The sequence below is a fragment of the Notolabrus celidotus genome, chromosome 15 (assembly GCF_009762535.1).
Source record: "Notolabrus celidotus isolate fNotCel1 chromosome 15, fNotCel1.pri, whole genome shotgun sequence".
NCBI lineage: Eukaryota > Metazoa > Chordata > Actinopteri > Labriformes > Labridae > Notolabrus > Notolabrus celidotus.
The window spans coordinates 23,436,328-23,463,462 of NC_048286.1; the positions used below are offsets into that span (position 1 = coordinate 23,436,328).

The 27,135-nt window shown below is 38.6% G+C and overlaps 2 protein-coding genes across 2 annotated transcripts; one reads left to right on the plus strand and one right to left on the minus strand.

Moving 5' to 3' along the window:
- Positions 1–492: 492 nt before the first annotated feature.
- Positions 493–18,347, minus strand: gk5 (glycerol kinase 5). The gene is made up of 16 exons (XM_034702375.1): positions 17,595–18,347; positions 16,467–16,560; positions 15,418–15,493; positions 15,220–15,313; positions 14,921–15,052; positions 11,259–11,334; positions 10,859–10,920; positions 10,703–10,776; positions 9,305–9,365; positions 8,932–9,058; positions 8,697–8,801; positions 7,412–7,506; positions 3,981–4,084; positions 3,849–3,908; positions 3,423–3,556; positions 493–2,141 (listed from the first exon to the last, which is right to left on the minus strand). Exons 1-16 carry the CDS (start codon positions 17,736–17,738, stop codon positions 1,963–1,965), a joined length of 1,617 nt encoding a protein of 538 aa, XP_034558266.1. The 5' UTR covers positions 17,739–18,347; the 3' UTR covers positions 493–1,962.
- On the plus strand, positions 18,326–26,863 carry LOC117826371 (nucleolin-like). The gene is made up of 16 exons (XM_034702373.1): positions 18,326–18,452; positions 20,159–20,231; positions 20,327–20,431; positions 20,505–20,639; positions 20,976–21,086; positions 21,166–21,303; positions 22,498–22,566; positions 22,657–22,780; positions 22,883–23,040; positions 23,304–23,433; positions 23,617–23,774; positions 24,763–24,892; positions 24,975–25,108; positions 25,249–25,372; positions 25,455–25,639; positions 26,504–26,863. Exons 1-16 carry the CDS (start codon positions 18,450–18,452, stop codon positions 26,563–26,565), a joined length of 1,839 nt encoding a protein of 612 aa, XP_034558264.1. The 5' UTR covers positions 18,326–18,449; the 3' UTR covers positions 26,566–26,863.
- Positions 26,864–27,135: the final 272 nt, after the last annotated feature.

The following is a 27,135-nucleotide window of genomic DNA, read 5'->3' on the forward strand; positions in this document are numbered from 1 at the left end:
ATCCTAGTGCAAGTCGAGTCCACAGGAGTAGGAAAAAACAGTGTTAGATTGACAGGAAGAGGAGGAGGGGTTAGTGCAGAAAGGCTTTACTGTACAGATCTGAGTGATGTACACAAAATTCACTTCTGCTCTTTCTCTGAAGGGACGAGCACACAGTCCTCCCATTGTTTAGGAAATCCCCCTTTCTGCGCACTCAATTAGCGCCCCCTTCACCATACCAGCACCATGAGCAGGAAAACACACCCCATTTGTTCTCAGTCACTCCATCCGCGAGCTGCCATAGCAACCCTCACAGCCAGATTGGTCACATCAATGGGAAGCAATCCCTGCACTCATCTGAGCAGCCGGCGTTTCTGATAATTCCCCAGGCACAAGACAAACGGCATTTCCCCAGAGTGCAGGATGAGGTAAAAATCCTTTACTGCATCTGTTCACTCACCATGTCAGTGACACCCAATATACGTAACCACAACACAAATACGCACACACTACTGCTTATCAATAAAGTTTTTAATACTGAGGTCAACCAGAGTGGATATTTTCATCCAGTTTAGTTACAAAATGATATGTCATCTCATATTTCCCTGCAGTTTGGGTTAACATTGCCATTCAAGAACTGAATGAAATACAAAGTGTTAGAAAATGAATGCTGAGGTGTTAACAAATACATTATGCATAATGCCACTTTGCATAAAATACCTGTAAATATATATATATTTTTTTTAGAAAAAAACACAACAGTTTAAAGAATGGCTATTTTTTTTTATCACCAAGAAAACCTACTCCACAATAAAAGTCACAGAGTGGACAGAGTGTCTTCACACAAAGAGTCATTTCAGTTTGTCATCAGAGTTCATCAGGTCAAGAAAAAGACTTGAGTCATAACTTTATCACAAGACAACATGACAATCATCATCACAAACTAGTTACCGACAAAACAGCTACACAACCCGTGTAATACAATGAAAAAATACATTTTTCTTTGTGTCATCATTCTGCTTGAGTCAGTCTCACTTCATATATTTATATTGCTCGTAAATGTATTAACATTATTATTGTTAACATGTACATATCTTGAAATAAACTCATGGATCAATTTGAGATTTCTGCGTGACGACGTGAATGAATTACAGCTGATATAGCACCGCTAACTCCATAAAATTTTGTAAATCCTGTAAATTTCCTCTCACAGATGATGGTGTTTCCTGGTTCTTGCTGAGGGAGATGTGTGATTCATCACAGAAGCAGACAAGCAGGTGTCAAAGCACTCAAAGCGAATGGAATGTCAACATACATTCAGGTTTTTGTTCCAGTAATGCGAAAAAAAATCATCACAGTTAATACTTGTGTTTTGTTAGGAGTTGATCTTCGATAGACTACATTAGACGACATAAATGCTTTTGATAAGCTAAGAAGTACATACACAGCTCTAACATTGTTTCATTAAATCAGTTTCCTATTAAGAATTCTTTAAATCTGGAGGTGTCATGGACAGACAGGTTAAGCTCTGTGTATTTTTCCTCACAGAGGATGGTGTTTGAATCTGATATCACTGATGTGACTCTGCTGCTGCTTGTTAGCATGCAGCCTGTGGTTGCTATAGCAGAGTTCATACATTAAAAAGCTGTAAAAGTAGTCATTAGCGCCCCCATGTGGGGAGATGTACATCTCGGGTTAAATACTCTAAAATAAAGAGGTACCAGTGGCTTGAGAAGTGGAATAAAATAATCTGATAAGACTGCTGAGTGAAGTAATCAAGAAGAGGAACAAATGTGCGAACATGTTAAAGACTTCAAGTGAAGGTAGCTGACGATGCTTCAAACAGCATCGGAACTGAAATGGACCTTTTGTAGTTTTTTTTTTTATCATTACAAAATGTGAAAACAAATGTCCTGCTTTCACACGTATGCAGAGCTTGTGCCAGATTTTCCCAACCAGTTCAAACCCTCAATCATCCAGTTTTCAAGTCTTACTGTACCAGTCCATGGAGCGTTTGAGAGCTCTCTCCCAGCTCTGGAGGATTGGGAGGTATTCTCGACTCGTGCTGCCAGAGGGATGGGAAACCTGAGTTGCCTCTCTGGGCCGAAACACCTTGTCAGTGCTCTGCAGCTTCTTCAGCTCTTCCCTGGTTTTCCAGAAGCCTGCAGGGCGGACAAGAATAGAGTTAATGATACCATCACAAACCCTTTGAAGATGAAGGATTCTGGACTTTGAGTGTAAGTCTCTTTTCCTAATGCAATCAATGACCTTAACTGGTGGATATTTTTTTGTATATCACGTAACAATACTGATTACTGATGAACCAGAAATGTATCTTCCTCAAACGCTTGATTCACATGAATATTCAGGCATTAGCACCTCCTGCTTTTGGCCTCATCTCTCTTGCATGTTTGATTTGATTAAGCCCTGACTAATGTATAATCATCTAATTACATAATGTGAATAATTAAAGAGAAAACAGGTTGCATAACAGAGAGCAGCATTTCAGTTTGCTTCTTCTCCCGGTTCCAAAAATAAAAATAGGACTTTTGATCATATCTTTTTAAATTTATGCTTGATGTCATGACTGGGTATTTTTATATTTTATAGAATCAAAAGAAGAAAAGCAGAGGAAGCAAAAGTAAGCTGAAGTGTTTGACAGAGCTGCTTCTCATCTTCGCATCACAAACCTGACTGTTATTATAAAAATACAAACAATATCTAGATATCATCCAGATATGATCCAGAACACAGCAGCACGTCTGGTCTTCAACCAGCCTAAGACAGCTCATGTCACTCCCCTGCTCATTTCGCTACACTGGCTTCCAGTTGCAGCTCACATCAGATACAAAACTCTAATCATGACTTACAAAGCAGTAACCAAAACCGCTCCAGTTTACCTGGAACCCCTCATCTAGGACTACACCCCTTCTCGCCCGCTACGCTCAGCCTCTGAAAAGCGCCTAGTGCTTCCAGCACATAAGGCCTCAAAATCACTAGCTCGACTCTTCTCTTCTGTTGTCCCTAAATGGTGGAATGAATTGTCCAACTCCATTCGATCTGCAGAGTCCCTCTCTACTTTCAAAAGACAGCTAAAGACCCAGCTCTTTAGGAAGCACTATGCACTTAGCTAGACTGTTCTCCACTGTTCTCCCCAGTGGCAGATCGTGTCTTCCAGCTACAGTTGACTCCCACTGTCCTGCTCTACTCTGGGAATCTGTGTTCAGCTCTTGAGTGACCCAGCACTTGGTACTTTGGTCACTATTGTGGTGATGGCAAGTTAATTGTTGATGATGATAATGGAAGGTCTTAAATTGTTTGGTTGCTTCACTGTAGATGTTCCTTATTTTATTAAAATAAATAAAAAAATGAATAACATTGTAACATTGTAACATATCACCCCGTACGACACACATGCTGTTGAGAAATGTGTGTCTGCATACCAGTTCCAAGTCCGGCGACATACGCGGCCCCTAAACATGACATTTCGTGGTGCAGGGGTCTGGCCACCTTTCTGCCAAACAGGTCTGCAGTCAGCTGCATGACAAAGTCGTTGGTGGAGACTCCTCCATCCATCCTGAGACAGAAAAAATGAGCACTCAATTACACTGCAACTCACTTACTGTAACAGCATCTGAGAGGAAACATACACCCATAATGCATTGCTGATAAAAACTGCTGGACTGCATTAGTAGAAGTAGCATACACAAGAGTGGAATCAGTTACACCCTGTTTGTTGGCTTAAGTCCAAATCCTTCAATCAGATATTGAAATGTAAGCTGTGATATCACTGAGCTGAGTCTAATGTACACACTTCTATAACTTCAGTCAGATTTAAATTCACACAGTTGATCACAAAAAGTGTGCACCTGATCTTTTTGATGGGGATGCGAGTTTCCCTCAGCATCAGCTCGTACAGCTGCTTGTTTCTGCAAAGAAGAAAGCTCAGTCACCATCAGTGAGAATGAACGCTGATGTCATCTTAATCGACATGATCTCACCTAAAGGCGATGGACTCAAGGATGGCTCGGACCAGGTGACTTTTAGTAGTTGAAGGTTTGAGGCCCATGAAGGAGGCACAGGCTTTGGGGTCATTCAGAGGAGCCTGGATAAATAGAGCAACTAGATGTAGACACTTTCCTCACAAGGTCTGTGTTAAGATAAAATCTCAAAATGTCATCTGTACTGAACGTAGGGTTGCAAAATCCTGGAATTTTCAAAGTTGGAAACTTTTAATGGGAATTAACGGGACATTATGGGAATAACCCAGGAATTTACTGCAATAATGTTCCTGCGTCAATTTGACCCGGGGCATATTCAATTATCCAAAAGTGTCAGAACCCCAAAAAATCCCAACATACATTTTATCGAATCCAATTTTTAACTCCATTACAAACCATTTAAATCAAGATTTGGTCCATTGATGTTTAATTCTCACAGATCATGGTTCAATGAGGATAACTCACTCGTTTTACATTAAAATTCACGTTAAAACTTTTTTTTAATGTACATTGGAAAGCCCTAAATATAAATACAATAGTTTTACGTGACATAGATTTTTGTTTATTTTATTCTGAATTCTTATATTTTAATTTTTTTATGAAGTGATGTTGATAAGTTAACACGACACCTCTTCTGTCACATGCTGCCCAGATTTTTATGCTGGTTTGGAAGGCAAATATCGTCTAAAATAGACTTTGACAATGGTCAATTTGACCCACAACACAACAGGAGGGTTGATGTGGAACTTAGGAAGAGCCCAGGAAGAGCTCATTGCCTGAAAGGGTTTAGCGAAAATGCAGAGGTTAGGCTTGAGAAGCTTGAGGGAAGATGTTTTTTTATTTGCATGTTAAATGGGCCTTTTTTTGGAGGGAGAGCGGCTCTTTTCATTTAACATTTTGAATGGGACTTTGTTGAGATTGCATTTTTGTTCATTTTTTAACGGGTTGGGTCGGAGGAATGTGTAATATTTAACTCAACATTCATGTTTTTGTTCTTCAATGAAATAATTGATTGTTCATTAAAACAATTAACACTTGATAAAGTTCTTCTTACAAATACATCTGTATTAATTGTATTATTGATGTCTGCTTATAACAGAACAAATATTTATGCTTGGATATGATACCTTTCCATTAAATGACCCTCAATTTCAAGTTAATTCCCATAAATTCCCATAAATGGAAAGTTTCCAATTTGGAATATTTCCAAAAATTCCCCAACTTAACTTCCCATGGAAATTTACCAGAAACTTTCCGGAATTTTACCGAAAATTTTCCACCCCTTTGCAACCCTAACTGTACATTACACTGTACAAAGGCTAGGCAACTGATGGTGCAACAATATCTCAATTACTTTATGAACTATAAACATTCAGGACACAAACTTACAAGAGCCAGATCACAATGGAGAGCAGAGAAATAAAAGAGACACAGAATCATGTTACAGAGACAAAATGTTAAATCAGGCAAGTATTAGTATGTTAGAAGAATTACAGATTTTATTAGGTTAGTGTGGAAAAAATAGAAATGTCCCAATCCAGTCTCAAGGATCTCTATATAAAAAACTATTCTGAGTTGATGGAAAAAACAATGAGCTATATTTTGATGATGTTTAATGCAGCTGTTATCAACTCGCCCCACCCTCCTCTGCTCAGCTGAGTTAGAAGAGTATAAGAGCAGGGAGTGAGTGGGATGAGCCCTGCCTACAGTAAACACCACACACCATACATGACTCAAAGTGCAGCGAGTTAATGTTTATTTTTATGTTATTTATAATACCTATCTACACGTGTTTGATCTCAGGTCATTCTCAGTCTCTTGTTTTTTGCTTGGAGATGTTTGGATATTTTTTTTTTCAGCAGCCTCTAGATCAAAAAGTGGCGGATGGCATGCTACGCCATATTACGATGCCTCATTGCATTATTACATGCAGACCAACGTTAATGCCAATTATAAATGTGCTTATAAAAAATGAGTAACACACATGAAAGATGGATGAGAAAAACTTCATTTACATTCTTATTTACATCAATATACTGCATTTATACTGTCAAAGGAAACCAGAAATGTGCAGTGGCATACCACAGAGGTGTCATGTACATGCAACCAGCCCCATGTGGCACACCTTCGACCACACCACATGCCATTTGCCACTTTTTGATCTCGCTGTCACTCTTTTTTTTGTTACCTGGATGTCTGACCATTTATTGCTGCTATACTGAAAGCATCTATTGTATCAGAGCAATTCTAATACTACCTTTATCTATGGTACTGATAATAACCACTCTTGCACCAATGCTGCTGCTGCAACAAAAGACCTTTAAAAAGTACTTCTCTAATGTAAGCGGTGCATTAGACTTATAAGAATTAGAGCAGTGATTTTCAACCACTGTGCCGGGGAACACTAGTGTGCCGTTACAGATCGTCAGATGTGCCGTGGGACATTTTCCAATTTCACTTAGTCCCAAAAAATATTATTTATATACTGCAAATAATTTGCTATGTAGTGCATCTGTACCTGCACTGTAGTGACTGGTGGAGTAATTCAATACTTGTCATACTGACCTTGTTCATTTAAGACAATAGAATTAATGATGCATGTGAGAGGTGTATGTGACAAGAAGTAGGCGTACAACAGTGATGAATGAAAATTCCAAACTGGGCCCTGGACAAAATTCTAACCTGGATGAAGAGCGTAATAAGGGTGGTGGAAAAGGCAACTTTTATGAGAAAAACTACAACGGTGTCTGCGAGAGCTCTCAAAGCTAGCTACTTAGTAGCTGAACTCGTGGCCAAATCAAAAAAGCCACACACTGTAGCAGAGACATTAATACTACCTGCAAAGACCATTGTAAATAAGATGCTTCAACCTGACACAGTTAAAGAAGTGGCCAAAGATCCTCCCTCAGATAAACAGATTAATAAATTGAGAGATTAAATGTGTCATTTTGTAACACTTTTGGTTGGTGGTGTGACTCGGGATTTTTTTTAATGTAAGAAATGTGCCTTGGCTCAAAAAAGGTTGAAAAACACTGAATTAGAGGACACAAGAATAAACCCTCAAAGGAATACACCTCAATGAGGCAACGCAGCCAAATGCAGCACTGAAGCATCAAACATGTAGGACACTTTCAAAGAGACGGAGAAATTCCCTTGAGACAGACGACAACTAAAGAGAGAGGTTATCAATTTTGTACATATAAAAATACATTAAATAACAGCTAGGAAGCATTGCAGAGCTGTTCAATTATCAAGTTTACACACATTATTGGTTCGAATAACTCCGACCAGAAGTGCACACTTTGCATTTAGTGTTGGATTGGGACATCTTCAGTGATTATGGTTGTGCAAACACAAAACTTTAATTGACTGTGAAAACTTTCCCTTTGACAAATACAACAACATGCACTGTGTTCAAACACGCCATGTACCTGCAGGCCACTGAAGGAGGGGACGAAACACACCCCGTCTGAGTCACGGACACTGTACGCTATGTCACTGGTCGTCTGGACGTCAGTGAAGAGCTCTGCAAACACACACACACACACACACACACACACACACACACACACACACACACACAAAAACACACAGAAACACACAGACACAGACACATACACATACACATACACAGACATACACAGACACACACACACACACACACACACACACACACACACACACACACACACCTACATGACCTCTGTATCTATGGACTGCTTGTTATTATGCAGCACAGACCTGGAATAACCTCCCAGAGAGTATTAGACAAGCCCGGACTCTGACCACTTTTAAGTCCAGACTAAAAACGTTCCACTTCTTAAACTTTTAATTTCTTTTAAAATACTGAGTTTTAATGAAGGTTTGTAACTAATTTTCTTTCTTTCTTTCTTGATCTTAGATTCTAAAATATTTTATGTTTTCATGCTCATGTTTGTTTAATGTCATATTTTAAATTGGATATTTTCTGACAAGGTATGGCGTTATGGAATTAACCTGATTTTGGATCTACAATTAAATGTTGGGCATACGGGCATCCTGCGGGGGTGTCAAGAGGTCTGAGCCAGCTTCAGGCTGCGACTCGACACAGAAAAGACTCAATGTGCGAGTCTTAATCCTCGGGAAGAAGTTCTGAGATGAATCGAATGATTAAAGGTTCATTTCGGTTAAGACAAGATCAGTTATGATTCTGTGTCCGGCGGGACAGTAAGACTCTGCAAGTTACGGACTTCAGAGCAGCAAAGGGGGCTGATTATTTATAATAATCCCTCCTAATTTAAATAAATAATATGACCTGTTTACTATGTACGTTAAGTTACATAAGTACACAGAGAGAGAGAGAGAGAGAGAGAGAGAGAGAGAGAGAGAGAGAGAGAGAGAGAGAGAGAGAGAGAGAGAGAGAGAGAGAGAGAGAGAGAGAGAGAGAGAGTAGATCAAACATAATTGACTGCATATAAATTGTTAATGTTTGAAGTGTTTGCTGTGTGTTTTTGTTGATTGTTACTGTTCTGGTTTTTGTTTTAAACTCTGTAAAGCACTTTGAATTGCGCTTTGTATGAATGGTGCTTTATAAATACACTTGCCTTGTCTTGCTAGCATATTCAGGAACATAGGAATAACTCTAGACATCTCAGACTATGTTCTTTCAACTAGCATACAAATCTTTATGAATAAGATGAAAATGAAACAATCATGGACAAACAAATGATCACTCACCCAGATCATGGGCCCATTTGACAGCTGTCCCAGTGTCTGCTGAATTTCCTTCAGCCAAAAAAACCACCTCTGAGCCAATCTTCCAGCCAACCAGAGGATACAGACCTGCAGAATTCAAAACTTAGCTTATGTGGCATCATTTTAAATTTTTTTTATCAAGTTCTTTCCATCAAACAACTAATGACAGAGTCAGTAAATGAGTCATGCTTTCCTGTGTAATTTATTTTCACTTTACCTCCTACAGATGTATGCGGTTTGCTTCCCGTGTTGATGTCCATGAAGGTTCCTGTACCCATTGTGATTTTCACATCACCAACCCCGAAGCAGCACTCTCCAAACATGGCCGCCTGCTGATCTGCCATCTATAGCAGAAGTACAGAAGAAGTCACTCAACGTATCAGTTCCTGTCTCATTGATTCTGTTCACAGGCCAAGCAGCACGCTCCTTTCTATTGATTAACTAAATAACTTGGGAGAAATGATCTTCAAACAACTTTATTGCTTTGACTTGGACACGCTGGCATAAACATAATCAGAGGGTTGTAATGATAGCTTTTATTCTTAACACAGATAAGAGTGTGTGTGAGGCCAGGGACTGGGACAACTCACCACGGACATGATGGGAATGGGAACTCCAAAGATAGAAGGGTCAGTGGAGCCAAAGTCATGTCTGAGAGAGACACCAAACAGGGCATCACATCACACTCTTCAACGCTTTGTGAAAGACATTTTTCATCATTAGAAGACAGACTTTATGTGACCAAGGAGAGAAACAGAGGGGAGATATTTCACTTTGTTCACAGGAGGGCACCAAAGTCAACACAAACCAAAAGGTCCTCAAAGGAGCTTTCAATTATTTATTAATCAATCAATCAATCTTTATTTGTATAGCGCCAAATCACAACAAACATTATCTCAAGACGCTTTTACTAACAGAGCAGGTCTAAAACACACTTTATGTAATTATTAACAAAGACCCAACATCAAGACGGGGTAAGACCCAGTCTTATTTCATCTTAGTCCACCATGAGCAGAGCACCTTGCAGTATTTACTAAGTTACAGTGGCACGGACAAACTTCCTTTTAACAGGCAGAAACCTCCAGCAGAACCAGACTCATGTTAGACAGATATCTGCCTCGACCATTTCCTACTTTTGTAATCATCTCATGATCCCTTGAATTTATTTTACAACAGCACCTGGGTAACAAGTAAAGTAAAATCAACTGAACACCATCAAAGGTAATGTGTTGTGATATGATTCATGCTTTAAAGCTCTTGTGAACTCTGGTGCCCCCCTGTCGACAAAGTAGTCTGTTCTGATTATGTCATATTTGATATAAAATCTCATCCTGGTCTTTTCTAACTGTAAGAGCCATATTCATGTTTTGGGTCAAGCTGTGAACCACATTGTTTATTGTGCCACTGGGTGCCATTGTCTTGCTGATTAAGGGCACAGGTATATAGGTACATCACTGCCTAGGTATCAGATGTGTGTCTTGACCTGGAAGGGCATATGGTTTTTGACCGTTGTCACACTGTGACGCTTGAACGCTATGATGCTGCGTCGGCAGGCGGCATGGAGAACCGCGTCTGAAATGTTTGTTTGTGCAATGAATGAGAAACTTGGATGCTGTTTAACACTTTGTACGGTGATGCAAATAAATGGATTGTTTTGTGCTTCAAACCAGAGTTACGCCTAAGAATTGTTATTTAAACTACAACAGCAAACGGTATTGTATCGACAAACATATGACAGTACAACACGTCAGCCAAGTCATTCCCGGGAGTTAACAAAACACATCGGCAGCTTCAGTAGATGATGAAGCTTCTATACTATCAAATGTGTCACTTTTTAAGTATCTTTGAAAACTCTGCACCAGCTGCATGCAGGTGATCACTTGGTCTGACACCTACCAGTTAAACAGCCAGCTAAAGACTCCAGCTGTAAAATTTAAATACACTCACAGGCTAAGACTTGATTGCAATGTTGGTAGTGATAGACTCACCCTGTGTTTTCTACTGTAGGAAGAATTGAGAGAGGGATTGACAAAAGGGAGGTGATAAACCCACTCCAACACATCTGTGAAAGAAGTCACATGACAGAGATTAAAAAAAACAAAAACAACAACAAAGAAACAGAAATGACTCTTCATACACCTCACCTGATACGAGTCAAATATTCCTGTTGAACTTGCGTTAGAATAGTCTGTGACATGGATGCGCCCTGAAGAACAATCAATGGTAAAGAATAAATGAAATGAATAAAAATAACTTTCCAAAGGAAGGAAAAAAACAGCTTTCTTTTTTCCCTCAAGCAAACCCCCTCCTCCCCTCCCGCTGGAGTTAGCTGAAACATTTCTGAGGAATTTCAGACCAACAGTGATGCAAGAGGACTGGAAACACAGAGAGCATTCAGTCTGGGCCTCAAAATCCTGCTCAACACTTCGAGAAATGCAACCTGTTGGACTAATCATATGTTACTGCTCGGTGTTCTCAGGATATGGTGTTAATGGAAGAGGGCATTCACAAGAGATTAACACAAGCTTCTCACGTCAAACACACCTTTAGTGAGTTTGAACAGCAGCCAAGTGTCTATTGTTCCAAAGCAGCAGTTTCTTTCAGCGACCGCTTGGCGAACCTGAAAGCAAAAACAAGATGATGCTGAAAAATGAATGCATGATGGTTGAGCTGATGATGATAAAGCCTTTAAAAGCCATACACAGGGAGGGATGTACACAGGGAACCAGGAATACTTGTATGGAAGGGATTCTTTTAAATGAATGCTTGATCAGGAACCAGTAAACATATGACAGGAATCATCTGACATTTGATAGTGGTGTCAAATAGTCAGCGGACACAATGAGTCATTATTACGCCAGACCTAACTGTTAAGCCTCTCCGAGTTGTCGTGGGCCTAACGTTACGAAAAATCAGTGAAAGGAGGAGCCCACTTGATGACCTCAGTGATGTGCTGGCTCTCCCTGTATTAAACTCAAATGGATCATTTATTTGATTTACAAAGACTACAACCCCAAAAAGAGTCTAAAAGTTACAGTTAATGCAAACAGCTGCAGCCAGTACTATCACCATTACAGAGAAGAGGGATCACCTCTCCCCCTGCTTACTGCACTGACTACCTGTTCCTCTCAAATTTGATTTCACAATCCTTTTAGTCATGTGTAAAGCCTTACATAATTTACATTACTTTCTTTGTACAGATAGTATTTTTATTATTATTTAGAATTTTTGGATTTGTGTTTAGGTTTATATATTTACTGTCTTTACTGTCTTGTTCTGTCCTTACTGTCTTGTTGTGTCCTTACTGTCTTGTTGTTAAGTACTAGTGTTCCATTCACCACGTCAAATTCCTTGTGTGTGCGAGCTCACTTGGCAATAAAGCTTTCTTGAATCTTGAATCTTGAATAATTTAGCACTTTCTTATATCACTGACTACCCTTTGTTTAAATCCCAACTCAGTCTCTCAAGTCTTTCACCGCCTTTCTTTTAGAAGTTTCCCAAGTGTCCAACAAGAATTCAAGTGAGCAGCATCTGCCTGGATCTTCGGACAATGTTACAATGTCATTTAGCAGACGCTTTTATCCAAAGTCACTTACATACGAGAACAAGAACAACACAAGCAAAGATCTAGACAAGAGGAAACAAGATCAGTATGAGTAACAAAGTGCTTCAAGTCCATTTGGGTGCATGTACTGCCAAGCAGTGTGAAGGCAATGCACAAAAGTAAATAAGGATTTTTTTCCCCCAGTAAAATAAGGAACATCTACCAAACATTTGACAGCAATGGACAGCATTTATTATTTAAAATTGTTTGGACTGTTATTGTATGTTTTTCCACAATCTATCTTGTTTTGTCAAATACTTTGGGTTGTATTAAAGGTGCTATACAAATATTATTATAATTATTTTTATGTTTATGATTATGATGAAATCTGAAATGGTAAATGCTGATTGATCAGCTTCTGAAATGTGAGGATGTGCTCCCTCTCTGTTTTAATTTTAACATATTTGTGATTTGAACCATTGCTTTGGCAAAATACACAATTTGTGCTCTGGAAATTTCTGATAAAGATTTGTCGAATTAACATAAGAATAAATATTTTGATGGAATGAATATGGTTGGAACAATGAAAAAGTTTGTTAAATTAGAGAAATTCTGGTATTGAATGCACAATAGAGTATTAGGGCCAGATTATAAAAGAAAAAAACTGAGATTCAAAAATATAGTCATAAAAGTGAGGGGGAAAAAATCTCAATTTTAGTCAATGGTTAGCTTACATCAGTGGTGTCCAAACTTTTTTCAAAGAGGGACACTTTTGATGTTGTCAGAATGCCTCAGGGCCAGCGGCTCCTACTGAGACTTAGGAATCATAAAAGTTATATATTAAATCTCCATTTGATAACAATTATTTAAATTTTTTTCTCAATAAATCAGTAACTAGGTAGTCCTCAGTTCTCCCAAGCCATATGTACATTAGCAAACTTTATCTTCTGAAGGAAAATGGTCGGGCAGTGTGAGAAAAATATTGTATCATTATTTTTCTATGGCAGGATCACGATCTGGATTTCATCACACTTCTTTTTCATGTTGTTTTAAAACTTTTCTGACCAGCAGACAACATTTTAAGAACAAAATAATTATTTTCCTGAGTTCTGTTTTAAGTTTAGTTTTATGCACCAAATTTTGCCTTTTCTGCACAATTTAATAATTTTGATTTTGTCTTGTGTCCTCTTTTGTGTCTTCTGAACTTTTAGTGTTCATCAAGAACATTTTCACATCACGATGAAAACATTAATTTGAAAACCTGTCAGCTTTAAGAGTTCTTGTATTTCGTCTTTATTGCCGTCTTGCAGAATTCTCAGAGCTTTGCCTTTATACAAGTAGTCCATATGGAGCTTTTTGAGACGTTTCTGGATTGACTTTAGTTTTGTGTGTGCGCTTGAAAGAAACTACAAATGTATAGATGATTCAGAATGTGATTAATTTCTGTGCTATAAATAACACATTTTAATATGGAAGCTTGGGGCCATAAATAAATGGATCTTGGGCCGCAATTGGCCCCCGGGCCGTACTTTGGACACCCCTGGCCTACATCATAGACTGTATAACATATGGACGTAGTATCCCTGATGTCACCCATCTGTTTCTGAAGAGCTGTTTTGAGGCCAATCGTAGGCGGCAGCCATATTGCTGCTGTCGAGCGATTGTGACGTAAAGAGGCGGGCTTTGAGCCTCCTCGCCAACAGCTACAGTGTTCCCGCCTGTCAATAAAGTCAGCTGTGCCTCTCGTTGGAAGACTCATAATCTCAGTATCTTGGAAATTGCTGCGTTATAAATAAATTCACCCCCCGTACAGTGTGTGCCGATCGAGAAATGAGCACTCGTCTTTTGTACCAGGCTGTAAACATGTTTATTTCTGCTGTGAAGATCGTCTTTTTTGAATTGGTGTGTATGTGGTTTCCGGTACTTCCGGAGCCAGCCTCAAGCGGATCCTCGATGAACTGCAGTTTTTAGCACTTCCGCATTGGACTCGTATTTTTAGACCAGAGGTTGCCGCTTGCCCTACATGTTATTTTTGAAGAGGAATTTCAGAAGAACAGCCAGCTGCCAGAACTAAATTGAGGTGAAGTTATACTTTAATTTAAGTTTCTGAATACTTCATTTTGTTTAACATATCAGAACCATATTAATATAAGAAGCAGGACCTTGAATAGATTGTGCAAGTCTATTCTGAGGAAGGGCAGGCTTATTCTGAGGAAGGGCAGGCTAACAGGCACTCCTCTTCAACTGCTGTTTGTCCTCAGCTGTTTCACTTCACAGGATTCATGTTCCCCATTTTACGGGACGCTTCTGACTGCTCTTCTGATATCCCCAACACCGATCACAACTTGTCCCTGTAAATTTATAACTTTATTCTCTTAACATTACAACTTTCTACTTTGTTCATCTGGCCCTAATCCTCTATTGTGCAGAGGAAGCAACTTGTGATTTTCTTTTTCACTGCTCACTCTTTATGCAGTTTTTGGTTAAGTATAATTTTCATAGTAAAAATGTTTTTTTTCTTCTTTTGTTATCACACACACACACACACACACACACACACACACACACACACACACACACACACACACACACACACACACACACACACACACACACACACACACACACACACACACACACACACACACACACACACACACACCTGTTTGTAGTGTGTGAGGACCCAGACGAGGCGTAAGGTGACATGTTGACTGGAGAAGACAACCAGACTTGCAGCGAGTGTCCTCTTCCGTCTGGTCAGGAAGTAGAGGACCTTAGTCACACAGTGGATCACCTGAGGTTGTCATGGAAACAAGGTCAGTAGGTATTCAGATTTCGGCACGTGTACTACTTTTGCCACCAAGTTTGCACTGAAATGACTTACATTCATCACTATTTAATCTGCCTGTGAAATCAAAACCTCTTCACTAAAAAGAGAATGACTGACGTTCAAAGACTCACTTTCATGGTACAGGATCTGTTCCAGGATCGCGCCAGGTCTGCTGCCCTCTGATCCTGCCAGCTGATGAAGTTATGAAAAGGAACCCCGGTTTTTCTGTCATAATAAAAGAGAATAACTAAACAGAGCCTCTGTGAAAGGCAGGTTGAACAGGTTTTAAGGGGCTGAGAAGGTCATTAGATACGTATTACTTGTCCGACCTGTCCCATGTAGTGAACGTTCCTCGTTGGGTGGAGATGCTAAGGGCCTCAATCTGACGCATCTGCACCCCTGCATCTAAAAGATAAAGATAGCCGATAAAAGAAACACACCAACACTGCAATGTCATCTTCAGGAAGATATTTGAGGATGATTAATTTAAGTTGAAAGGGTCACTACAGTCTATCGTATAATCAAACAACGGTACAGGATAAAGCCTCTAATGTCATCAAACCACATTCTTAAAATTATAAATGAAAGGTGCTCACAATGAGGATGTTTTTTATTGACATTTCTGCTAAGTAGACGGTGCCAAATTAACAAAACCCAGGTGAACCCAAAGAATCTGATTGAATGTGTAATCCAATCCAATCCAATCCAATCCATTCCATTTTATTTATATAGCACATTTTAAAAACAACAAGGTTAGCAAAGTGCTGCACAACAAATACAAACAGTAGAAATAAATAATAGTAAAATTCAAAATACAGTAAATTAAAAGACAAACATAGACCAACATAAACTCTCGTGCTGTATTAAAAGCCAAGGAGTAAAAATGAGTTTTAAGACATGATTTTAAAGTATCTAGAGTGGGGTCCATTTTGACTTGGGTGGGTAGCTCATTCCACAGTTTAGGAGCTACTACTGAAAAAGCTTGGTCACCCCTCGAATTTTGTCGGCTTTTTGGCACGACGAGACACATCTGATCAGCAGACCTCAGTGCCCTGAAGGGGGCGTAGATGTGTATGAGGTCAGCGATGTACTGAGATGCCGGACCATTTAGTGACTTAAAAACAAACATTATAATCTTAAAATTAATTGTAAAATGGACAGGGAGCCAACGGAGGGAGAAGAGATTGGGGCTGATATCTTCATGCTTGTGTAAAAACTACACAGTGAAGTTGTACAAGCTGTGGAAGTATGAACAGCATTTCATGTGATTTACATGTTAAATATTGGGTTTAGCTTTTAACAGTGAAACTGAAACAAATACAGCTTAACTCCTCTGTTAGGATTCATGCAGCAACAGAAGCAACTATCAGTTCTGTACCTTGTACAGCTCCAGTGACCACAGTGATAAACCCTTCCCACAAGGCATCAGGGTCCATCTCTACATGTCCCACCTTTGGATAGATGGGGCAAACCTGGATACAGTAAGATAATAAAGAAAAATGTGAACATGTTAAAAGGTGCAAGTTGACAATTTACTTGAGAGAAATAAACATCAGTGGTGGACAGTAACAAAGCACATTTACTTGAGTACAGTACTTAAGTACATGTTTTGAGTATCTGTACTTTACTTGAGTTTTATTTTTTGGGGGAACTTATTATTTTTACTCCACTACATTCAGAAGACAATTATTGTACTTTTTACTCCACTACATTTCTATCAGTGCTCTAGATACTCACTACTTTAGTTTTGAAGTCAGCTCATGAATTTCCTTCTCTTTTCTGAAATCTGATCCCTAAGACAGTAAAATGTGTTTGTGTAGTTCTGTTTGTCTCAGTTGTTTAGTCATACCTGTATATCGTGCGTCTCCACAGTTGAACGTGGAGCAAACTCAGAGCAGATTTCACTCAGATCAGGCAGTTCATTTAGAGGTGGTAATGATGGCTATAATTCTCTACCCATGAGCACCCATGTCCATATCTTCAGCCCGTGTTGGAGGTTTTTTGAAATGAAGAATGATACGTATCGTTTGAAATGTTCTCTCTGTTTCCCACTCTGCCCAAACCTACAAAAATTCACAGACCAACCTGAGAAAGCGTGTTGAGCTACGTAACATTTGTTTAATTCCAGATGAACATTTCAAACTAAGTTGTCTGTGCTTGGAGTAACTTAGTTTCTGTTTTTATTCCATGGTATAGTTTTTAGAGATTTCAAATAATGGTTTCTAGATTAACATGATGTAGCAGAATTTACTCCTATGTATTCTTGACTGCATTTATGTGTTTTGAAAATACAATGGTTTGAGATTTTTTAAGAAGTACTTTGAATACTTAAGTATTTTTAACAGCAGGTACTTCAGTACTTTAACTCAAGTAATAATTTGACAGAACAACTTTCACTTATATTCGAGTAATATTTGACCAGGAGGATCTATACTCTGACTTAAGTAATGAAGCTGTGTACTTTGTCCACCACTGATAAACATAGATATTGTGAATTGATGAATACCTTAGTGCAACATGATCCTCGGATTTTTGCCTCCTTGTCATAAACGTGACACCTGATCGATGTTGTCCCGACGTCCACAGACAAAATGAAGGTTTCCTTCCTCAAACTGATCTTCTGACTCCCCATAGTGGAAAACCTGGCCATGCAATCCCAACCCAGTCTCTGGTGGACTGTAGTTAGCTCATGTTGGTGTTGCTCATCTCCTGGTAGGATGACCCTATAAAAGAATATGTGCTCCGGTCGAAGGCTGTCACTCTGTCGACCTTCGGACAGCTGATTCTCTGAAGTCCAGTTTTATCTGTCCAAGTCAACACAGTGCTACACTGAAGTCCGTCCACACACCATGCACAATATATGGGGAAAATCAACAGGTTCAGTTCTCATATGGAAGAAAAGGTCAGGAAACAATGCAACGATAGTTATATCCCTCAGCCTTGAGATCAGTGAAGAGAACCTGAGCTGAAAGAATTAAAACAATTACCATCTTAAGACTTCAGCTAATTGCTAATGTTACTTGGCGAGCTGTCAAGAAAATAAAAAAGAAAGCGAAACTACTCAAATATCCAATTCCTCCTCAAATATCCTTCGTTGCTTGTTACCAAATAATCACCAAACATGTGTTCATATCCGCGAAATCCAAATATTGGAGTATGTTTTGGAGGAATTCCTTCACAGCTTGTCGAAGAAACACTTCAAGTTTGAGACCCTGCAGGCACCCGTAGTACAGCAGGCGCAGGCGCATGCGCGTTGAGCAGTGGACAGTAGCATGTGGATGTTTTTAGCTCAGCACACGTGTATTGAACTGATACGACCCGCAGGACCAGCCTGAAACTTTGCACGTTTCTATTGAAGAACATGGTAAAGACGGGCGAGATTTTATATTATTATTCATATTAACATTAAACAGCCTTCCACGTGCACTGAGTTTGGTGTTAAAAGCTAACCATGGTTTGGTGGTCCTATGCATGTTAGCCGCAAACAGACAAGCTAAAGGTGAAGTTAGCTTGTCATAAACAAATGAGAGAATCTTGATCTAAACGCACGATTTGGTAGTTTATTTTTTATATTATCTATTTATATTTAGATAATTTTGATGCATTATTTTAATAACACATATTTTTATTGTTGGTGTGCATTAGTCTCTATTTTATTTTTCATTTTGATGCTTTGACTTATTTTGATTTCACATATTGTTGGTTTGCATTAGTCAAATCAATTCAATTCAATTTTGCTTTATTGGCATGAACAAAGACATGTTATTGCCAAATCACATACATTCATACACATACATTAAATATATATTCATAACATATTATATTCATTACATATTATATTAATTAAATATTATATATATTACACATTTTATCCGCATTAATGAACGATTAATTACGATTAGTCTCTACTTTATTTGATTACATTTTAATTTTTTAATTTTTATTATTACTATTTTTATTATTATTTCCCCTATATGTCATACCATTGTTTTATTTCTGCTTCTTTCTCGTTTTTCAATCGCTTTAAAGCACTTTGGGTTGCATTTGATTTGTATGAAAGGTGCTATATAAATAAAGCTTGATTGATTGATTGATATTTATTAGTTTATTTGACAGGGGCCATGCAAAACCAAAACTGTCAACCCAGAGTTAGCTATAAGCTCATTTTCATCTGTGGTCCCTGGGCAGGAAGATGTAAAAGAATTTACAATACAAATGATAAAAACCTACTAGCATTTAAAACAACACATACTCAACAACAGTCCATCACTAATAACACATTTAAAATTACATTTCATTGTCTCTAGTTTGATGCATTCAGAGGATTAACTCAGTGATCACATGACTGTTTTTCGTTGAACCATAATTTCATTTTACTTTTAAAAACACTGAGGCTTGTACAGTCTGTAATGTGGGTAGGAATTGAGTTCCATTTTTCTGCTGTTCTGATTGAAAATACAGACTGTCCAAATGCAGTTTTCCTAACTTTAGCTGAACAGTTTCCTCTTGCTGAGATTGTTCCTGCAGAGTAACACATATGGTTTAAGTGGTGGTGGGGCCTGATCATGAATTAGTTTACTTACAACATAGAGCATAGAAAAATCACACACTTTAACTCTTGAGTAGGTCTGTGAAGGTTCTCAGTCATCCAGGTCATGGTAATCCAAAGCTTGATCCATAAGGCAACTGGACTGGTAGAAATTCTTCAAGAATTCTTCAAGAATTTCTACCAGTCCAGTTGCCTTATGGATCAAGCTTTGGAACTCTTAAGTAGGTTGACATTATTAGCGCTGATTTTCAGGTTTGAATGTAAGCTAGCTATAAAGGTAGAATACAAGACTTCACTTGGCTTAAGGCAAAGGATCATTTGACCTTGCTAGATTTTTATTACTATGTGAATAACGTTTAAATAAATCTGTCAGACCAAACAGCTGATTTGAAGACTTCACCTGAGTGTATTAAAGATGTGGTTTCAATCATTTCCAATACACTGTTACTGATGAGTCCCTCATTGTCAGAAGCAAACAGGCAGATATGGTCATCATTTTTAAAAAGATATTTGTCTTTCAGGCTACAAGACGAAGTAAAAGACAAAGCAAAGGAGTCAACGGTGTTGTAACAGAAGAGGCCAATGTCAACACTGGTAAGTAATTTCTTTTTGACATCTAGAAACCTACATGAGCATAATTATTTTGACTCAACTATGACAGTAACATTTATAATGCAATGACTTTTAAGGTGGACAGACTGACTCTATATGTGAGCAGACAGCTGGACAAACAGAGGAAATCAAAATCACCGAGAGCACAGAGGCAAAAAAGGAAGAAGACCAAAATGATCAAGGTATCACAAACATATCACACATGATGTCTGACTTTCTGTCTGAGCTGTTTCAGTGACAAAGCTGTATCTTTAGACTCTCAGGAGGACATGGTTATTGAAGTCAAAGGAAGTGCAACCACTGTGGCTGTAACCTGGAATGAGAAGAAAGAAGGAGAGCTTGAGGAGAAAGAGAAGGACACCGGCGCAAGTAACCCGATAACTGATACTGGTGAGGATGTTTGTAAGGATTGCAAGTTCCTTTCACAGGAATATGTGTTCTATTGCAATATATTCATCTTTAACTTTGTAGTCGTGAAGTTGCTTTTAGATGCTACTTTCAGCTTTTGTAGGTAATGATTCCTGCATTTGTCACAGGTCTCCATACTGAACCATCACTATGATAAACACATCTACAATGAGCAGCAGCTGAATCACAACTTATTTCTTTAAAGTTATATTATGAGCTATTTATAATGTCCTTTTTTGTCTAATTTAAGTTCATGATCATTTTTAAAGTTGTACTCCAGCATATATTCTATATTAAATGTAAAACACTATTCTTCAGGTGGGGAACAGCGTGTCTCTTCTGCTGATGAAGTTAATGTCCCAGAGGATGCTCCCACAGATAACACTGTCTCAAAAATCCAGCAAGACGTGGAAGAACCTGAATCTGAAGGTATTTTAAACACCAAAAAGGCTCACACATGATTGTAAGTAAAATTTTGAGCCATAAGTAGTGAAACTTCCTCTTTTAGATACTCAGATGGACACTGGAGAAAATGAGAGTACACCCACAGTAACTGTCACCGGGGAGATGAAGGATGACGCAGAGAAGAGTGATGTCAAAAAGGAAACTGATGGAGATGAAGTGATTGTTGTTAAAAAGAAAGCAGGTAAGATGTTTCCAAGAGTGAATAATACAGGGTTAGCTGTTTCAAGTAGAAGTCATTCCTTATGCTCTTCCTTTTTCTCATCTCCTAGCATCAAAAACTCACCAAAGTGTTTCATAGCAGCCTAGGGTCTCAAAGGGGCAGAAAATTTGCGGTAAATTTTTGGAAAGTTTGCGGTAAATTTCCATGGGAAGTTAAGCTGGGGAATTTTGGAAATATTCCAAATTGGAAACTTTTCATGGAAATGATGGGAATTTATGGGAATTGAGGGTAATTTAATGGAAAGGTATCATATCCAAGCATAAATATTTGTTTTGTTATAAGCAGACATCCATCCAAAATAGAAATCATCTGTGCTTCATGTGATGGAGGAATGCACAGTGCATGTAGGGGACATGGTCTCAATAGCCCTGCAGTAAGCAGTGTGCTATGTGCATGTGATTGAGGAATAGCATAGATATTCAACTGTACTTGCATGAAATCTGGTTGTTTTAGTCAGGATTATGCTACAATATATTTTCCCCAACTATATTTGATTTCCCTATTAAGAGCCAACCTTCAATTTAGTAAATTCCTGGTTTATTCCAGTTTATTCCCATAAATTCCCGTTAATTCCCATGGAAAGTTTCCAACTTTGAAAATTCCCAGAATTTTGCAACCCTAAAGCAGCCACAGCAATCCCAATTAGTGTCAAGTGCAGCAGACAAGTCTCCTCTTGTGATCTTTCACACATGACATTATTTAGTAGTGAAGTCTTTCAGTCAGATTTCACCTAGTAGTTTAAAACCAACACAGCTGTCACCTTTCTTATTCAAGCTTCATCAAAGCCGTTTAAAGGAAAAACTAGAGACATCATTTTAATAAATTCTTCTTTGAAAATTTGACACAAAACTGTAAATGCTACTTTAATTATTTGCATATTACGTGAAGATGATGCAGAGGACCAAAATGATTAATTTACTACTCAAAGTCCAACAGTTGTACTACTTTAGTGACTTTTTAAAAAAAATCTCAAGTATTACTATTTGTCACTATTTATATCTGTCCTTTATGAAGGAATTATATTTAGATTCCTAAGATTTTTACTCTTTTTAACTGTAATTTTTACACAGCATTTACCTGTATTTGCTGTGTGGCAGGCGATCATTTCAAACAATGATGGAGTACCAAATTACCAACATTTTCTGTCTGTTTTAGGAAAAGGAAAACGGAAAGCACAAACCGTTGAGACCTCCCCACCGAAGAAAATTAAATTTATGAATGATGGTAAGAACTCAAGTAAAACACACTACAACAAAATATATTCAGCTGTGAGGTAACTTGTAATAACACATTTCACTGTCTGTTTATTCGTAGGTTTTTGCCTCTTTGTTGGCAACCTGAACAACTCTAAAAAGTTTGAAGAAGTCAAAGATTCATTGGCAAATTATTTCATGACACAAAGTATCCTGTTTCAAGACATCAGATTAGATCGCTCCAGGTGAGCATGATTTTTTCATCGGGCCATTGTTAAATAAAAACCTGGTACACTGCTGCTTGTTGAGATTCTGAATCAACGCAAAGTAATGTTTTGTTCCTGTAGGAAACACGCACATGTAGATCTGGCCTCAGAGATGGATCTGACCAAGGCCCTGACGTTAGACGGAGAGATGGTGCTCGAGAAGCCGATGAAGATCGCCAAAGCAAAAGTCAAAAGTGAGGAGAAGGTGAAAGTGAAAGTTCCACCAGAGGACAAAAAAGGTAACTCTGCTTAAAGTGATTGATTAGTCACATGAATTTGTCTTCTGCGGTAGTTTTTCTTGATTACATTCTAGGAATAGGTTGAGTGTCGGTGTTTCTGTGTTCGGCCCAGAAGGTTTGATTTTTTTACGAGCTGTGTGTCTATGAATTTATGACGGGACAGTCATGAAATGTAAACCATTACAAGTCTGAGGATATGATAAAGGTAGATAATGATTGAAATAAAAGAATGTTCTGACTATGGAACTTTATTGTTTTTTAAGCCGACAAGGATGCCAGATGTTTGTTTCTGAAGAACGTCCCGTACGACGCTACAAAAGAAGACATCATGAAAAGCTTTCGTAAAGCCGTCACAGTCAGGTTTCCTGGTGGAGCAGAAAACCCAGCCAAAGGGTGAGAGTTTTAAAAACCCACAGTAACTCCAAATTCCTATGTCATGTAAACAATGATGGCAGATGTTCAAAACCTGCTCTATATGTGGTGATGCAGAAGTTGTGTTTATTATTTTTTGTAATAATCTATGCATATAATTGATACTTTGAATCACTACTGAATCTGCTTTCTTATTTTCAACAGTATTGCCTTTGTTGAGTTTAAAAGTAAATCCGTTGCTGAAAAAGTACGGCAGCAAAAACGAGTAGTTGAGATCCAAGGCCGGGTTCTGATTGTGGACTCTGTAGGACCAAGAGATGAGCCTAAAGTCACCAAAACAAATGATGACAACAACACTAAAGGTAAAATACACTGGATACTTAGAAACCATAGACTGTATAAAATATAGACGTAGTATCCGTGACGTCACCCATCTGTTTCTGAAGCGCTGTTTTGAGGCCAGTCGTCGGCGGGAGCCATAGTGCTGCTGTCGAGTGATAGTGATGAAAAGTGGCGGGCTTTGAGCCTCCTCACCAACAGCTACAGTGTTCCCGCCTGCCAATCAAGTCAGCTGTGCCTCTCATTGGAAGACTCGTAATCTCAATATCTTCGAAATTGCCACGTTAGAAAAAAATTCACCCCCCTACAGCAGCCATTCTCAACCCTGGGGTCCCGACCCCAATGGGGGTCGCGAGATGATTTCTGGGGGTCGAAAAATATATCTAATATTATATTACAGAATTTCAGTCAAGGAGCTGTTCTAGTTGCTTTGTGCTTCATTACTTTTTCAAAATGCATTGTATCAACTAAATTTGTATGAATTGACCTGTGCGCGTGAGATCATGCTCCGTGACCCACGGCGGGAAAAAAGACAAAGAAAAACAAACCATTAACCTCGCGCTACATTTTGCAACAAGTTTGCTAGCTTTCTGATGCTGTAAAATGGAGCGATGGCTTAAGAGAAAAAGTGTTCCAGCTCGAGACTCAAAAAGGTTGAGAACCGCTGCCCTACAGTATGTGCCGGTCGAGAAATGAGCTATCCAGACTACACTCGTCTTTTGTACCAGGCTGTAAACATGTTTATTTCTGCTGTAAAGATCGGCTTTTTTGAATTGGTGTGTATGTGGTTTCCGGTACTTCCGGAGCCACCCTCAAGCGAATCCTTGATGAACTGCAGTTTTTAACACTTCCGCATTGTACTCATATTTTTAGACCGGAGGTTGCCGCTTGTTAAAAATGCATTGTCTATAGCTGACATGATACTGTAGCTTTCTTAGACATCAGTCATGAAAGTTGGACTTAAGGATGAAACCGTGTTCACAATATATTTCTTTTTCTTCTGTCCACCAGCTGAAGTTCCTCCAAACAACATCCTATTTGTGAACAATTTGTCTTATAATGCAAGAGAGAAAGATTTGAAGAAAGTCTTCCAGACGGCTGTTAAAGTCAAGGTACCTCAAGGCAAAGGCAAACCAAAGGGGTGAGTACAGGCACACTATCCTGTTTTTCTCAAATGAGAGACGCTTTTAACAATCTCCAAAAATATCTTTGATTCTTTTCAGATGTGCATTTGTCGAGTTTGCGACTGTCGCAGACGCTGAAACAGCTTTGAAGTCATCTGAAAACATGCAAATCTGCAAAAGGGCAATCAAAGTACAATTCTGTGAAAAGCGAGAGAAGCAAGAGAAGAAGAAAGGTTTGTTATGATGTGATTATCGTATAATCCGTAACACTTTAGTTTGAAAGTAGAACATCAGTTTCAGTATTGTCTTTAATCAGTTTGTGTCATAATTCCAAATAAATACAGTAAAACTAAAGTTGCTTTTTCCTTCTTAGTTGAATCAAAAACACTGGTGGTGATGGGCCTCGCTGAGAAGACGACCTCAGATACTCTAAAAAGTGTTTTTGAAGAAGCTCTCATAGCACGAGTCATTCAGGATAAGACAGGAGTTTCAAAAAGGTATGCAGCAAACACATTTGACGATGTTGGTAATTGGAGTAATCACATTAAGCAGTTTAACATCCTTTTTTTTTTTCTACAGGTTTGGTTTTGTCGACTTTGAGAGTGAAGAAAAGTCAAAATCTGCCAAAAAAGCCATGGAGGACTGTGAGATAGACGGCCAGAAAGTGACCATAGCCTATGCCAAACAGAAGGGGGAGAAAGTCTCCGCAGGTGGCAGACCAGCGTTGGCGGAGCGACCTGCAGGCCAGGGGGCCGTCAGTGGAGGTATCACTCGAGTTAAACTGATGAATCATGGTTTCATTGTAGCTACTTTTTGATGGGAAACGGTTAACGAAGAGTGAGAGTGTAATTGAGGGTTTGATCGAAAACTGAACTAATATATTTTTTACACTGAGAATGAACTAAAAGGGTTTGCTTGTGAGAATGGAGACATTATTATTATTATTATTATGCAAATTTTTACCTTTTATTGGATAGGACAGCTGCAGAGAGAGCGGGAATGTGGGGAGTAGAGAATGGGGGAAGGCATGCAGCAAATTTTGAGCCTGTGACCGCTCATTAGTTTAACAGACTACTATTTGACATCGTTCACTCTGCCTCTAAGGTCATTTATGGTTACTGGTGGAGTGATAATGCTCACCACAGCAAAGTAATGTATCACAGTAGCCGGTGTTCTGTGGTTGTTGCACTACGATCATGGTGGACATTAAACATGTCCGGGACAAACAGCAGAAGTTGTCTCTGTGCTCTTTATTCACAAAGGTATAATATATTAAGTTTATAGTTACTGCAGAGAAAATGCAGTGATGGATTAATAACCGTAAACCAGGGTGTTGAACACATTAAATATTAATGTCAAGTTGTTTAAGCTCATATAAACCCAGAGTGGTGTTACTCTTTAGCTGCCAGATTTGTCCAGTCTTAAGGTGATTTCAAAAGTGACCCAGCTCTTGAAATTTTATTCAAAAATATCCACCCCATGGAACAATTATTTTTAACTTTACAGGTTATCATATGTTTGATGAAAAAGGGTGCTGCCAGCAGGTGGCTGTCTTTGTGTGGCTATGCTCTGCTAGATGTTTTGATTCAGTAGTTTGTAAGTAAATGTATGAACTTCTTGTCTTTCAGGTAAAGGACGTGGTGCTGGATCAAGAAAAGATGCTGTTAAAAAAAATAAAAATAAAGCTTGACCCTACAATAAAACGTTCCTTTCTTTAAACCTAAAGACAGTATTCAGTCTTCTGGTGTGGTGTACTGTACAGGCTGTGTAAGGATTTCTACACTGTTAGTCCTGTGTGATTTTTGGACATATGAAACCTTATAATTTCAGCTGACATATTTCGTACTTTTACCTTGATTTTTATAACTGTTATAAACAGTTTGGCTACTTTACTCCTTCATAGTTGTACCATGTGAAAGTCTAGCATAATATGCTATATTATGATCACTGTGTATATTTTCTATTGTAAAGATAAAATGATTCAAAACCCAAACCAGCTCTCTTTTGAATTTTTTTTTCAACATCTATAATTAAAACCCAGAAGGTTTACTCCAGGACATCCATAAAATCTCATCTTACAGGTTACTTATCCCTGCCACTGACCTGAAAAAACACAAGTCTCCCAGTGAACTGGCCACAATCTGCATCCAGTTTACTACTGGTTCATAAAACTTGTTTTTCTCTCCGAAGATCTGCAGTTCTTTAATGTGAAACGTCCTCTGCTGTTGCAGGTTGACAGCTTTACGCACCACGTCGCTGC

Excerpts from the sequence above, each read along its gene's own strand:
- gk5 (XM_034702375.1), bottom strand. The coding sequence starts at position 17,738 with ATGGCCAGGTTTTCCACTATGGGGAGTCAGAAGATCAGTTTGAGGAAG. Across the intron at positions 9,366-10,702 it reads CCTACAGTAGAAAACACAGG|ACATGACTTTGGCTCCACTG; the intron begins GTGAGTCTATCA and ends TGTCTCTCTCAG. Across the intron at positions 3,557-3,848 it reads ATCCCCATCAAAAAGATCAG|GATGGATGGAGGAGTCTCCA; the intron begins GTGCACACTTTT and ends TTTCTGTCTCAG.
- LOC117826371 (XM_034702373.1), top strand. Across the intron at positions 23,041-23,303 it reads TCCACCAGAGGACAAAAAAG|CCGACAAGGATGCCAGATGT; the intron begins GTAACTCTGCTT and ends TTGTTTTTTAAG. Across the intron at positions 23,434-23,616 it reads GCAGAAAACCCAGCCAAAGG|TATTGCCTTTGTTGAGTTTA; the intron begins GTGAGAGTTTTA and ends TATTTTCAACAG.